This window comes from Brassica napus, chromosome C8, assembly GCF_020379485.1.
Source record: "Brassica napus cultivar Da-Ae chromosome C8, Da-Ae, whole genome shotgun sequence".
NCBI classification, from domain to species: domain Eukaryota; kingdom Viridiplantae; phylum Streptophyta; class Magnoliopsida; order Brassicales; family Brassicaceae; genus Brassica; species Brassica napus.
This window is the reverse complement of record NC_063451.1, coordinates 25,648,234-25,660,839: the sequence shown is the minus strand read 5'-3', so window position 1 is coordinate 25,660,839 and position 12,606 is coordinate 25,648,234. Positions and strand designations below refer to the sequence as shown.

At 39.3% G+C, this 12,606-nt stretch overlaps 1 protein-coding gene and 1 pseudogene across 1 annotated transcript; one reads left to right on the top strand and one right to left on the bottom strand.

Moving 5' to 3' along the window:
• Positions 1-365: 365 nt before the first annotated feature.
• Positions 366-2,740, bottom strand: LOC106453144 (probable elongation factor 1-gamma 1). The gene is made up of 8 exons (XM_048766303.1): positions 2,595-2,740; positions 2,422-2,480; positions 2,063-2,212; positions 1,920-1,980; positions 1,786-1,838; positions 1,582-1,683; positions 1,006-1,489; positions 366-924 (listed from the first exon to the last, which is right to left on the bottom strand). The coding sequence occupies exons 2-8, from the start codon at positions 2,428-2,430 to the stop codon at positions 545-547; spliced, it is 1,239 nt and encodes a 412-aa protein (XP_048622260.1). The 5' UTR covers positions 2,431-2,480; positions 2,595-2,740; the 3' UTR covers positions 366-544.
• A 6,139-nt stretch (positions 2,741-8,879) lies between these two features.
• Positions 8,880-12,575, top strand: LOC106454360 (annotated as a pseudogene).
• Positions 12,576-12,606: the final 31 nt, after the last annotated feature.

Sequence of the window (12,606 nt, the reverse complement as noted above, 5' to 3'; positions counted from 1 at the left end):
CTCAACTCTAAACCCTAAACCCTAAACTCTAAACCCTAAACGCTAAACCCTAAACTCTAAACTGTAAACCCTAAACCCTAAACTCTAAACTCTAAACCCTAAACTCTAAACCCTAAACCCTAAACTCTAAACCCTAAATTCTAAACCCCACCCTTTAACTCTAAAAAACCCTAAATTCTAAACCCCACCCTTTAACTCTAAACCCTAAATTTGTGATTTTTGATAAAACATTAAGTGCTATTTTTGTGACTTTTGACCTTAAGTGCTAGTTTGGGAACAAAAACTTGATGCTATTTTTGTCTTTTTCTCAATGTCAAATTACAATTTCCCATTAAAGAACTTTTTAAGAAGAAAAGTATTGAAAATAATCTCAAAACTTCCAAAATGGTGTATTTAAAATGCTGTCATAGCAAAAAGAGAAACATCAACAAAGATAAAAGTATTAATTCAACGACGACTTTTGTCTTAACACACGATTAGAAAACAGTATAACCAACACCTGAGATATCAAAAGTATCAATCAAACAAAGCCAATTCTCTTTTCTCACTTGAAGCACTTGGCGTCCAAGAGAGCTTCGCCTTCAAACGGCTCTGCGTCTTCAATCATCTGGCTAACACGCTCCTTCTGTGCTTCATCGGAGATGTCAACTTTAGTCCACTCGTACAGCTCCATGTCATACACCTCGTCCATCACGAACTTGGGGATCTCTGGTCCACGGAACAACCACAAACCCTTCGCCTTGAACGGACCCTCTGACCCGCAGATCAGCATCTTTCCAAAAGCGTATTTACGTGCCAAGTCCATGCGCTGAAGGAACCCTCCTACCTTGTTGAGCGTGACAAATGATACCATGTTCTCGTCGTTGTACTTGTAGTCGCAGAACCATAGTGAGTATCCCTCAGGGTCATACATGTCCCAGAATCCTGCATTGAGTCATGGTGATGAGCTTCATATTGATAATTGATTCCATAAGCTAAGTAAAGAGAAGATATCACCACACACACCTTTAATAGCGACCTCACGGAAGTTAGATTTGGTGTTGGAGTAAAGCCTCTTCCACTCATCGAGAACCATTGGACTTGGTGGCAGCAAGTCAAGAGGGTTCTTTGCTTTAGGCTTTGGCGCCTCTTCCTCTTCGACAGCCTTAGGTGCCTCTGCTGCAGGGGCTTCCTTTTTCTTGGGCTGCTCCTTGGGCTTTGCAGGCTGCCCGGCTTTCTTGATAGGGGGAACAGATTCAGTCTGTTTGACATCACCCACCACCTTCTTGAAGTTCGGCTGGTTAATCAAGGTCCAGAAGTACCTCTCAACGTGAGGGAAGGCAGAGGTGAAGCTCTTGGTCATGACGGTGGAGAATCCAAGGTTCAAGTTGCAGACGGTGATGATATCAGCAAGGGTGACAGAGTGTCCAACGAGGTAAGTGTTGGAGGCGAGGTGTGTGTTCAGAGCCTCAAGTCCTCTTTTCAAAGCAGAGATCGCAGCTTCCTCACCCTAAAACAATGTATGAGAAACAATCAGGCGTCTTGGTGGAAGAGTGTACATAGATTGTGATCAAAGAGCCAACAAAAGTAAGAAAAGCTTACGGGAACACTGTAAGGCATAAAGCCCATTCTTGGGACGAACCAGTTGAAGATGTTTCCATAAATCTCCAATGAGGAGAAATCGATCCATTGCTCAATATGTGCCTGCAAAGTAATAAATAACATGTAGATAAGCATCTAGAATACAAACGAATAGACTAAGTGCAATCCGATTAGAGAAGCTCAGGGAAAAAAACAAGAACGTACATATTCGATCAGAGAGGATCCGTTCAAGGAGTTGTCACCGTTCAATCTGCTTACTGCAATAGAATATCAAAACATAAGACAAAAAAGAAAGTAAACCAGACATGGAAAGACAAATGAAAGAAGAAAGATTTTACCGTAACGGGCAATGGCGTTGCTCTCAAAGATAGGACCCTCAGGAGTCTCAAGAACAGGAATCTAGCAAAAGACAAAACAGCTACTGCTTATTAGCTTAACCAAGAAGATCAGCAAGTTAGATATTTAAAAAAAAAAAAAAAACCTTTCCGAGAGGGTTCATCTTGAGGAACTCAGGGGTTTTGTTGGTGACACCCATCTCAAAGCCAGAAGGCATATCGATCTTCACACCAGCGAACTCTGCGGCAATGAATGCCTTGTCAGAGTTTTTGTTTCCCTTGTACGAGTGCATCACCTGTGTAACACATAAAAGATCAGGATAAAATGATTTTCTATGCCTTATACATATATCAATCGAGCTACAGAGATTTTATCAAGTGTATAAAACTCAACACTAGTAATCAATCAGTAGCTAGCTATATGTTCAGATTAAATCGATCGATTACTAGACGAATGATCTAAGCAGCGTTGCATCAACAGAGAGTAATCGAAAGAGAAACTCACCAAAGCCATAGCTCAGACTCGGAGAATATATACCAAGCTTGTGCTTCTGATAATCGGATCTGGTTACAAGGCAAAACAGTGTGAGCTTGCGATTTGATACGATCATAGCGATGAATAAAAAAGCTAAGCTAAGCTGGAGAATACAGAGTTGTTCGATGGATGGACGTGCTTACCAGGTGTGTGTTACGGTGGGAGCTAACGGGAGAGGAGAAGCTAATGAGTGAGGCGGAGAGATAATGAAGAAGATAGATACACGTATTAGGGTTTTTATAATGTGTATGTGGTCTCTCGGAGAATTGTCGCTGGTTCTGTGGTCGGTTCGTTTCGGTTTAATTCTGGTTTTATGTTTAATTTTCTTGGTACGTAAAAACATCATTCAACGTAGTTGGAAACTTCGTTATCAAGGGCCGTCATTGGTCAAAATGATTTAATTAAAGGGTTATTTTAACTAGGGGCATTGCCTCCGCACAAGCGCGAGGTTGTGGACAAAAACTAATTTCAATATTTGCTAGGATTATTGTAGTTGTGAATTTTACGTTTTGAATTATTTTTCAAGTTTTTTTATTGTTATAGGGTTAGAGTTGTGATGATGAATTGTGTATGCATTTTTCTCCACTTATGAAGTACTAAACTATGTTAGTAATGTGATTGATATAGTTCGTGGTGTTGTTTGCTGTGTCACTGAGACTTATTGTTTGTTTGTCTTTTTAATTTGTTTTTGTACTATTAAGAGTACATAAATTATATTAAAGTTGTTGAGATTTCCTTTTGTTTCTGGATATTTTTTCTCCAGTTTAGTTTTATAAGTTTTGTGTATTAAGTAATAATTTTTATTATCCTTACTATGTTTGTTATATGTTTCTTTTTTATTTTTAAACTTGTTGATCTTAACGGACATTTAAAACAAATACATGAAGACTTGTAGAAATAACTATAAACAGTTCTCAGTATTTGGGCCTTAATAGGTTTTAAACGAATTTATGTATTTCTCATAAGAAGACAATAACATTGACCTGTTGACATTGGACATGTAAGCTGTTTTTATAAGACAGGAGGAGTGAGTAGGTGGAGATGTTGTTGCCGCCTTTGTGTCTGTCGGGATTTTATCTTGTATATTCTGGTTTGGTTGTGTTTGTTTCTCTTTTATTTGATGGGTAATATGTAAACAAAAATCATTGTTAGTTATATTTATTAGAGTTCGTAATTTACTCTGCTTTTTTGTTTAGGTAATTTCACTGATCTTGGTTGTCGTCTTCGTCTTCATCTTTGCGAAAGTAAGTTTGTAAATTGTTAAATAGTTGGCCGTGTAGTTTGTATTTGTTTAGCTGACTCGATGTATTTGTCGTTGAGTTTTAGTTGAGGTGATTGATTTGGTATATTTGTTTTGAAGTTTATTTCTAAGATTAGACAAAAAAGAGAGGTGATCATTAATGATTTGTCTTTTTTGAAATTCTAGTTTTTGTTGTATTGATTGTTTGAAATGTTGTGGTTTCTTTTAAGCTGTAAAATAAATGTTTGTGTAAAATTAGTTGGATAAGTAAGGGAGATAAATAGACGACCACATATTTTGGGTAGGAAATATTTTTGATTATGATGTTAGCACAATATAGATAATAATATAAAGATAATTGTGTGTTGATTGTTTCTTACGGATAAATGAAGAGACGGATAACGACTCGGGTTGTTTCTTTGGTAAGGTCAGAGCCCTGGACAGATTGGATTTGCCCAACCACATCTGAGAATTTAAATATCAGTTATGATATCGAAACATAATATAAACTCAGATGCAATATGATAATATACCTGGGAGTTCTAGGTTTGTGTTCGCAATCACTTGAAAATTGTCGAACAATCTAATTATGACTGGAGATTGATCTTAGGAGCATCCGTGATGACTTCATCAATAATAGTTGGTGAGATGAAACGAATGAGGAATGAATGATCAGTTATCTTGTACATGCTTGAGCACCTATCAACCTCAAAACTATCGACTTACACAATGGAACCGACTTTCAAAGATGGCATGTAATGATTAGCACGTCCGGCGGGAATAAACTCATGAATCACAGAATCTGCAAATAATATTATTCAACAAAGAATCACGAAATCAATTAAAAACAATCTATATTATTTTTCTTCCCTAGGCCCGACCCACAGAGAGAAAAAGCCGAAGAAGCAAGGGTTTCCGACCTTCATAAATATATATTAGTTTCGGCCATCAATGTACAAAGTATCCTTTAGTTTAGTGGTATAAATGTTGGTGTTTATATCTCAATAACCCGGGTTCGAACCATGGACTTGACACTTTTTCACACTTTTTAAAAGTGGAACCCATAAAATGCTGACGTGGCACGCTGAGGAGAGAGCAAAAACCCAATCATTATAATATAGATTTTCTACACAAGACAAATTGTCTTGGAACTTTAATTAATTTTTTGCTTAAAGGCTTTCACTTATAAAAAGATGCAAGAGAGAAAAAAAAAGTGGGCAGTAGCAGTTTTAGAATTTTGAACTATCCCAAAATAAGCCCAATTTCAGATACCAAAGTTGCCCATGTTGAAGGCCCAATACTAAAAGAATGTAGGCAGTTGGTAGATGATTTCTTCAGTGACGGACAAGAGAGTTGGGTGAGTAATGAGATGAGGAGACGGAAGAAGCCTCTATCTATGGTTGCCGAAGTTGATAAACCACTGCGTTGATTGTGTCATCATCGAGTTTCGATTTTTAGCTCGAACCAAGACGCAAGTAAAGGGAATCGACAGAGCTGAAGGATTCTATCCGTGAGTTCTTGAGTTCCGTTCCATCCAAATAAAGTACATTAGATAGGGGCTTGCCAAGCTTTATCCAGGTGAAAAATTGATCTTTAGATCGGAGGATTTTGTTTGCCAACGTAGGAGTAGTGACGTTTCTTTAATAGAAATCCAGAAATTACTTTAAAAGTCACCATGGAGAACCTCTTCCCGGAACCAAGCCCACACCCAAATGGAGCCTGCTTGTGAGAAAAGAAGCCAAACTAGCTTGAGTAAACAAGCTCTATTGAGAGTTTTTCGATTTTATTTGCTGAAGTAACGGATGACAAAATCGACACAGTGGTTTATCTACTTCGAGTAGACAATGAGGTAATCTTCGATTTTAGATCACAATCGACTATTGAGAGTTTTTTTTTTTGTGCAGAGAGGGACCCCCATAGATATCTCATAGGGAGCAGACCATGAGATAAACCAGTAAAAACGCATATTGAATCAATTTCCATAGATGAGAGAGAGACCCGAAGAGAAGAAGCTGGATTTTTGGCGGCTGATAGCTAGAAAGAGACTGAAAACGATGGAGCATACTCAACACACACACACACACACACTGAACTGCCTCTGTTATCCGCAAAGCAAAGGTGAGTATGCTTTGCATTTCCACATTTGGGATGATAGTTAAGATTCTCTGAAACAGCTTTGGAGTTTTGAATCCTTTAAAAAAAATACTAGTATTCATGATAGCCCACCCAAATCCTTCAAAAGCATGCGTTTCCTTGGTCCATGACTCAACATACATCTTCAAGATTTGTGTTCTAAGAAATTCAAAACCAATCTTCCCTCATGGTTTCCTAATGTAGTCTTCAAAATTCAACGCCTCTTGCAAGCTTGAAGTTGCGATTATCTTTGCAGTGTAGCGACTCAGAATTATCCCTTCAACTAATATGAGTGAAGCTAAGGATAACTTCTCACACTCTGCCCTTTCTATCTTCTTATCTTGAAGGAGTGTAATTAGATCCTTCAATGTTTTCCCTGATTTCATCCAACTATATTTGGTTTCAACTCGCGGTAGATCCAGAGGCGCGGCATTTTCTTCGGCGAAAGGGAGGCTTGTTGTAAGGAAGAACTCTCTCTCGCTGAATCTCATAAGTTGCGATGCAAATGTGAACCACATCATATTTCCTTTGCGCTCCACCCTCTTCTCCATCAGAAATTGAAACAGCTTCCCGGAAAAATTTATACCTTCTCTCATTCCTAACTTCACTATTGGATTCAGTGGCGAATCTTCTAGCCTTTTAAATTCACTCTTTGTTAGTTCGCTTGCCACAATCTGAACATAGGGTAAAATTTGAATAATGACATACAACCTTTGATGCATCACCCGATATATCAACTAATTTTGGTAATTTAATTGACCCAGCCGGATGATTCCTAGCACCCATCTGAAACAATAAAATCTTATAAAGCTTAACCAAAATCTCATCCAAAGCAATTCTCATATGTTTTATAATGTTGAAAATCAAAGGGAATCAAAACATTCTCAGCATCACTTATTGAGAATCATAAAAACATCACACGAGATATCAAATTGTGAACCCACATTCAAACAAAACGAATCAAAACCATTCACAATTTGAGTAAAGCTTAACCATACACATAACAAAGCATGAGTCATGTTGAACTTAACCATTGAAGATGATGACCTTAATTTCCAACACAAAATAACTTAGACCGTATACTCACACAGTCATAATATCCTTGATACGACTCCAGCTCAGTCTAAAATGACGGAAATTTCAAACACCCTAAAATTCAAGTTTTCGTCATGAATTCCACTTGCAATTTCAAACACCCTAAAATTCACGTTTATAACCAAGAGAAACACGAGTATTCCAGGAAGAAAAGACAAAAGCAGAGATTGAAGGTTCGATATCAAACGACACTACCTAAAAACGAAAAACAGACCTTCTTCTGCTTTCCACCTCCGGATTTCGCTGTCTTGGATGACGGCGGCGGAACCTTATCCTTCTTCGGCGCCTACACTCAGAAATCAACCAAAATAATTAGCAATTCGAGAAGACAAGTATAGAGAAGAGAAACAGAGAGAGAAAGATACAGACCATGTTGAGTTCGACGGAGACGAAGGAGAGAAACGACGAGTAAAGTGACTATTGAAAACGGATGTTGGAGAACTAGAAGATCAATTGAATAACTTTTTTTTCTCACAAATGAAAGTAATTTCACCTTTTGCTAAGGATTTATTATGTGAATACAACCATCAGTCTTTTTATATACCAGGAGGGAACTCAGAGATATCTCAAATTAAGGTTTTTTTTTTCACTTTGATGATTTTATAAACAAAGGGTAAAGCCCAAAAGTACAAGAAAATATAACAAAACCAGACAAAACCCATATCGTTAAAGGAACACGTGGTATCGAGTCATTATCGTCTTCGATAGACTCTATTTTGGTTTTGGTTTATGAGTTTTGTTGGGCCTCGGTTATGGGCTTTGTCTGGTTTTGTTATCTTTTTTTGTACTTTTAGGCTTTACCCTTTGTTTATAAAATCATCAAAGTGAAAAAAAAAACCTTAATTTGAATATCTCTGAGTTCTCTCATGGTATATGAAAAGACGGATGATTGTATTCACAGAATAAATCCTTAGCCAAAGGTGAAATTACTTTCATTTGTGAGAAAAAAAGTTATTCAATTGATCTTATAGTTCTCCAACATCCGTTTTCAATAGCCACTTTACTCGTCGTTTCTCTCCTTCGTCTCCGTCGAACTCAACATGGTCTGTATCTTTCTCTCTCTGATTCTCTTCTCTATACTTGTCTTCTCGAATTGCTAATTATTTTGGTTGATTTCTGATTGTAGGCGCCAAAGAAGGATAAGGTTCCGCCGCCGTCATCCAAGCCGGCGAAATCCGGAGGTGGAAAGCAGAAGAAGAAGGTCTGTTTTTTCCTTTTTAGGTAGTGTCGTTTGATATCGAACCTTCAATCTCCGCTTCTGTCGTTTCCTCCTGGAAGACTCGTGTTTCTCTTGGTTATAAACTTGGATTTTAGGGTGTTTGAAATTGCAAGTGGAATTCATGACGAAAACTTGAATTTTAGGGTGTTTGAAATTTCCGTTATTTTAGACTGAGCTGGAGTCGTATCAAGGATATTATGACTGTGTGAGTATACGGTCTAAGCTATTTTGTGTTGAAAATTAAGGTCATCATCTTCAATGGCTAAATTCAACATGACTCATATTTGTTATGCGTATGGTTAAGATTTACTCAAATTGTGAATGGTTTTGATTCGTTTTGTTTGAATGTGTCACAATTTGATATCTCGTGTGATGTTTTTATGATTCTCATATGGTTTTAAGTGATGCTGAGAATGTTTTGATTCCCTTTGATTTTCAACATTATAAAACATATGAGAATTGCTTTGGATGAGATTTTGGTTAAGCTTTATAAGAATTTATTGTTTCAGATGGGTGCTAGGAATCATCCGGTAAGTCAATTAAATTACCAAAATTAGTTGATATATCGGGTGATGCATCAAAGGTTGTATGTCATTATTCAAATTTACCCTACGTTCAGATTGTGGCAGGCGAACTAACAAAGAGTGAATTTAAAAGGCTAGAAGATTCGCCACTGAATCCAATAGTGAACTTAGGAATGAGAGAAGGTATAAATTTTTCCGGGAAGCTGTTTCAATTATGATGGAGAAGAGGGTGGAGCTCAAAAGAAATATGATGTGGTTCACATTTGCATCGCAACTTATGAGATTCAGCGCGAGAGAGTTCTTCCTTACAACAAGCCTCCCTTTCGCCGCCGAAGAAAATGCCGCGCTTCTGGATCTACCGCGAGTTGAAACCAAATATAGTTGGATGAAATCAGGGAAAATATTGAAGGATCTAATTGCACTCCTTCAAGATAAGAAGATAGAAAGGACAGAGTGTGAGAAGTTATCCTTCGCTTCACTCATATTAGTTGAGAGGATAATTCTGGGTCGCTACACTGCAAAGATAATCGCAACTTCAAGCTTGCAAGAGGTGTTAAATTTTGAAGACTACATTAGAAAACCATGGGAGAAGATTGGTTTTGAATTTCTTAGAACACAAATCGTGAAGATGTCTGCTGAGTCATAGACCAAGGGAACGCATGCTTTTGAAGAATTTGGGTGGACTATCATGAATACTAGTATTTCTTAAAGGATTCAAAACTCCAAAACTGTTTCAGAGAATCTTAACTATCATCCCAAATGTGGAAAAACAAAGCTTACTCACCTTTGCTTTGCGGATAACCGAGGCAGTTCAGTGTGTGTGTTGAGTATGCTCCATCGTCTTCTTGAGATTGAGGTAGAGGCACGAAAGTGGTGGGAAGACGAAGGCGTGTTCTTATCCGAGTCTCGTAAGTATCCTCCAAAACCAGGAGAGAAGTTCTTCGCAACTTTCCCTTTCCCTTATATGAATGGTTATCTACGCATTGGACACGCCTTCTCACTCTCCAAGGCTGATTTTGCTTCTGCTTACCATAGATTGAGAGGCGCCAACGTGCTCCTTCCGTTTGGCTTCCACTGTACCGGTATGACGAACAAAGCTTCTGCTGATAAGCTCTCTCGCGAGATCCAGCAGTTTGGAAACCCTCATGTGTTCACCGAGACCAAATGAGCTCTAGAAGTTGAGGAGGAGAGTGATGATGCATTGGCTTTACCTGATCGGTTCAGGGGGAAGATGTCGAAGGCGGCTGCGAATTCTGGTGGAGAGGTTTATCAGTGGGAGATTATGCGGCAGTTTTGGTCTTAGTGATGGTGAGATAGCGAAGTTCCAAGATCCGTATGAGTGGTTGCGCTACTTCCCCCAGTGGCTGTTGAAGATCTCAGAGCTTATGGATTGGGTTGTGACTGGAGACGATCGTTCGTGACCACTGATGTTAATCCGTTTTTTGATGCTTTTGTGAGGTGGCAGACGAGGAAGTTGAAATCTATGGGGAAGATTGTTAAGGACCTTAGGTACACGATCTTCTCCCCTTTTGATGGTCAGCCTTGTGCTGATCATGACCGTGCTAGTGGAGAAGGTGTTCAGCCTCAGGAGTATACTCTCATTAAGATGGAAGTAGCAGTGAAGCCGTTGCCGTTGAAGCTAGGTCCTTCGGAAGGAAAGAGAGTGTTTCTAGCAGCAGCTACTCTGAGGCCTGAGACCATGTACGGACAAACAAACGCGTGGGTGTTGCCTGATGGGAGATATGGAGCTTACGAGATCAGTGAAACTGATGTCTTTATTGTTACTGAGAGAGCTGCGCTCAACCTTGCCTACCAGAACTTCTCGAAGACCCCTCAGAAGAAGCCTTCATGTTTGGTTGAGTTGACGGGGTGTGATCTGATTGGACTCCCTTTGAGGTCTCCTCTGGCTGCGAAGGAGATTATCTATGCTTTGCCTATGTTAACCGTTCTGGCAAACAAAGGTACTGGCATTGTCAACAGCGTGCCTAGTGATGCCCCTGATGATTACATGGCTCTCCAGGACTTGATCTCAAAGCCTGACGTTCGAGCCAAGTATGGTGTGAAGGATGAGTGGGTGCCCTCTGATATTGTACCGGTTATCAACATCCCGGGGTTTGGGGATAAAAGGTCTGCTTGGATTTGAAAATTAGAAGTCAAAAAGACAAAGAGTATCTTGCAGAGGCTAAGAGGTTGACGTACCTGAAAGGATTCACCGAAGGAACCATGCTTATTGGAGAGTTTGCTATAGGTTTAGAAGCTTGTCTATTATTATTAACGAGATAGGAGTATATATACATCAGAGTATCTAGGGTACTTAGGAAGTTAATTACACTTAAGTCCCTTATTTACATATTCATGTATATTTGCTGGTAGAAAAGTTCAAGAAATCAAGCCCATTATCAAGACGAAGCTCGTAGAGTCTGGCGAGGCGATTCTATATAGAGAACCCGAGAAGCCGTGATGTCAAGATCGGGTGATGAATGTGTTGTAGCTCTTACAGATCAGTGGTACATAACGTACCACGAATCAGAATGACGTTTTTCATGTACAACCACGCTGCACTAATGGCGGAACGTAACTGGCCTCGTGGTATCAGATGTAACGGTCACATTATGCTGAATTGTGAGAAAATGTCAAAGTCAACTGGCAATTTCAGGACACTGCGACAGGCTATTGAAGAATTCTCTGCCACTGCTACGAGGTTTTCTTTGGCTGATGCTGGTGATGGCCTTGACGATGCAAATTTTGTATTTGAAACCGCAAATGCTGCGATTTTGCGCCTGACAAAAGAGCTCACATGGATGGAAGAGGTTTTGGGTGCCGAGTCCTCTTTGAGAACGGGCCCTCCATCTACATACGCTGATAAAGTGTTTGAAAACGACATGAACATTGCTATCAAATTGACTGAAAAAGCCTACAAAGATTGTTTGTTTAGGGAGGCGCTTAAGAATGGGTTTTACGACTTACAAGCTGCTCGAGATGAGTATAGGCTCTCTTGCGGCATGAACCATGACTTGATACTGACCTTTATGGATGTGCAGACACGCCTCATTGAACCGATATGTCCTCACTTTGCGGAATATGTTTGGAGGAAACTTCTGAAGAAGGAAGGCTGTGCTGGTAAAATCAGGCTGGCCAACAACATCAAATGAGCCAGATTTGGTTCTCAAGGGTGCTAACAAATACCTGCAAGATTCTATCGTTTCAATGAGAAAGATTCTACAAAAACAGCTCTTAACAGCAGGGGCAAACTCGAATCTGAAAGGCCTTGTATATGTGAATGAGCAATTTGATGGGTAGAAAGCTCACTGCCTCCAGATTCTGCAAAGCAATTTCCACGAACAAACCAGTTGTTTTCTTGCCCCTGATGCAGAGATACTTGCTGAACTAAAGGAGATATTGCAGAATGAAGCAAGCAAAAAACCTTCGTGCAGTTTCAGAAGCTCTGCATGCCTTTTCTCAAATTCAAGAAGGATGCAGCAATAGCTCTTGGCGGCCAGGCTCTGAATTTGCAGCTACCTTTTGGAGAGATGGAAGTTCTTCAGAGTAACATTGACTTGATCAAACGGCAACTTGGTCTTGAAGAGGTTGAAATCTTTTCTGCAAGTGTCCCTGATGATGTTACTAAAGCTGGTCCACGAGCTTCAGTCCTGACACAGAATCCTCCATCTCCGGGCAGTCCAACCGCCATCTTTGTTAACCGGTAAAAGCTAAGTTATATATGACAAATCTTCATTATATGTCTTTCCTAATTGAACAAGCATGGGAGTTTGCAGGTTTTTTTGTTTATTTTTACCAGTCAGATTTTATACTATTAACGTTTAGATTTTGTTGTGTTTTGGCAATTTTTCTCTGTCCTGTATATATTAAGATCGTTCTGTTCTTTCTTATCAATAACACAGTCTCCTGATCAGCTCTCTCTAATTTCTTATACTGTTTGAGCT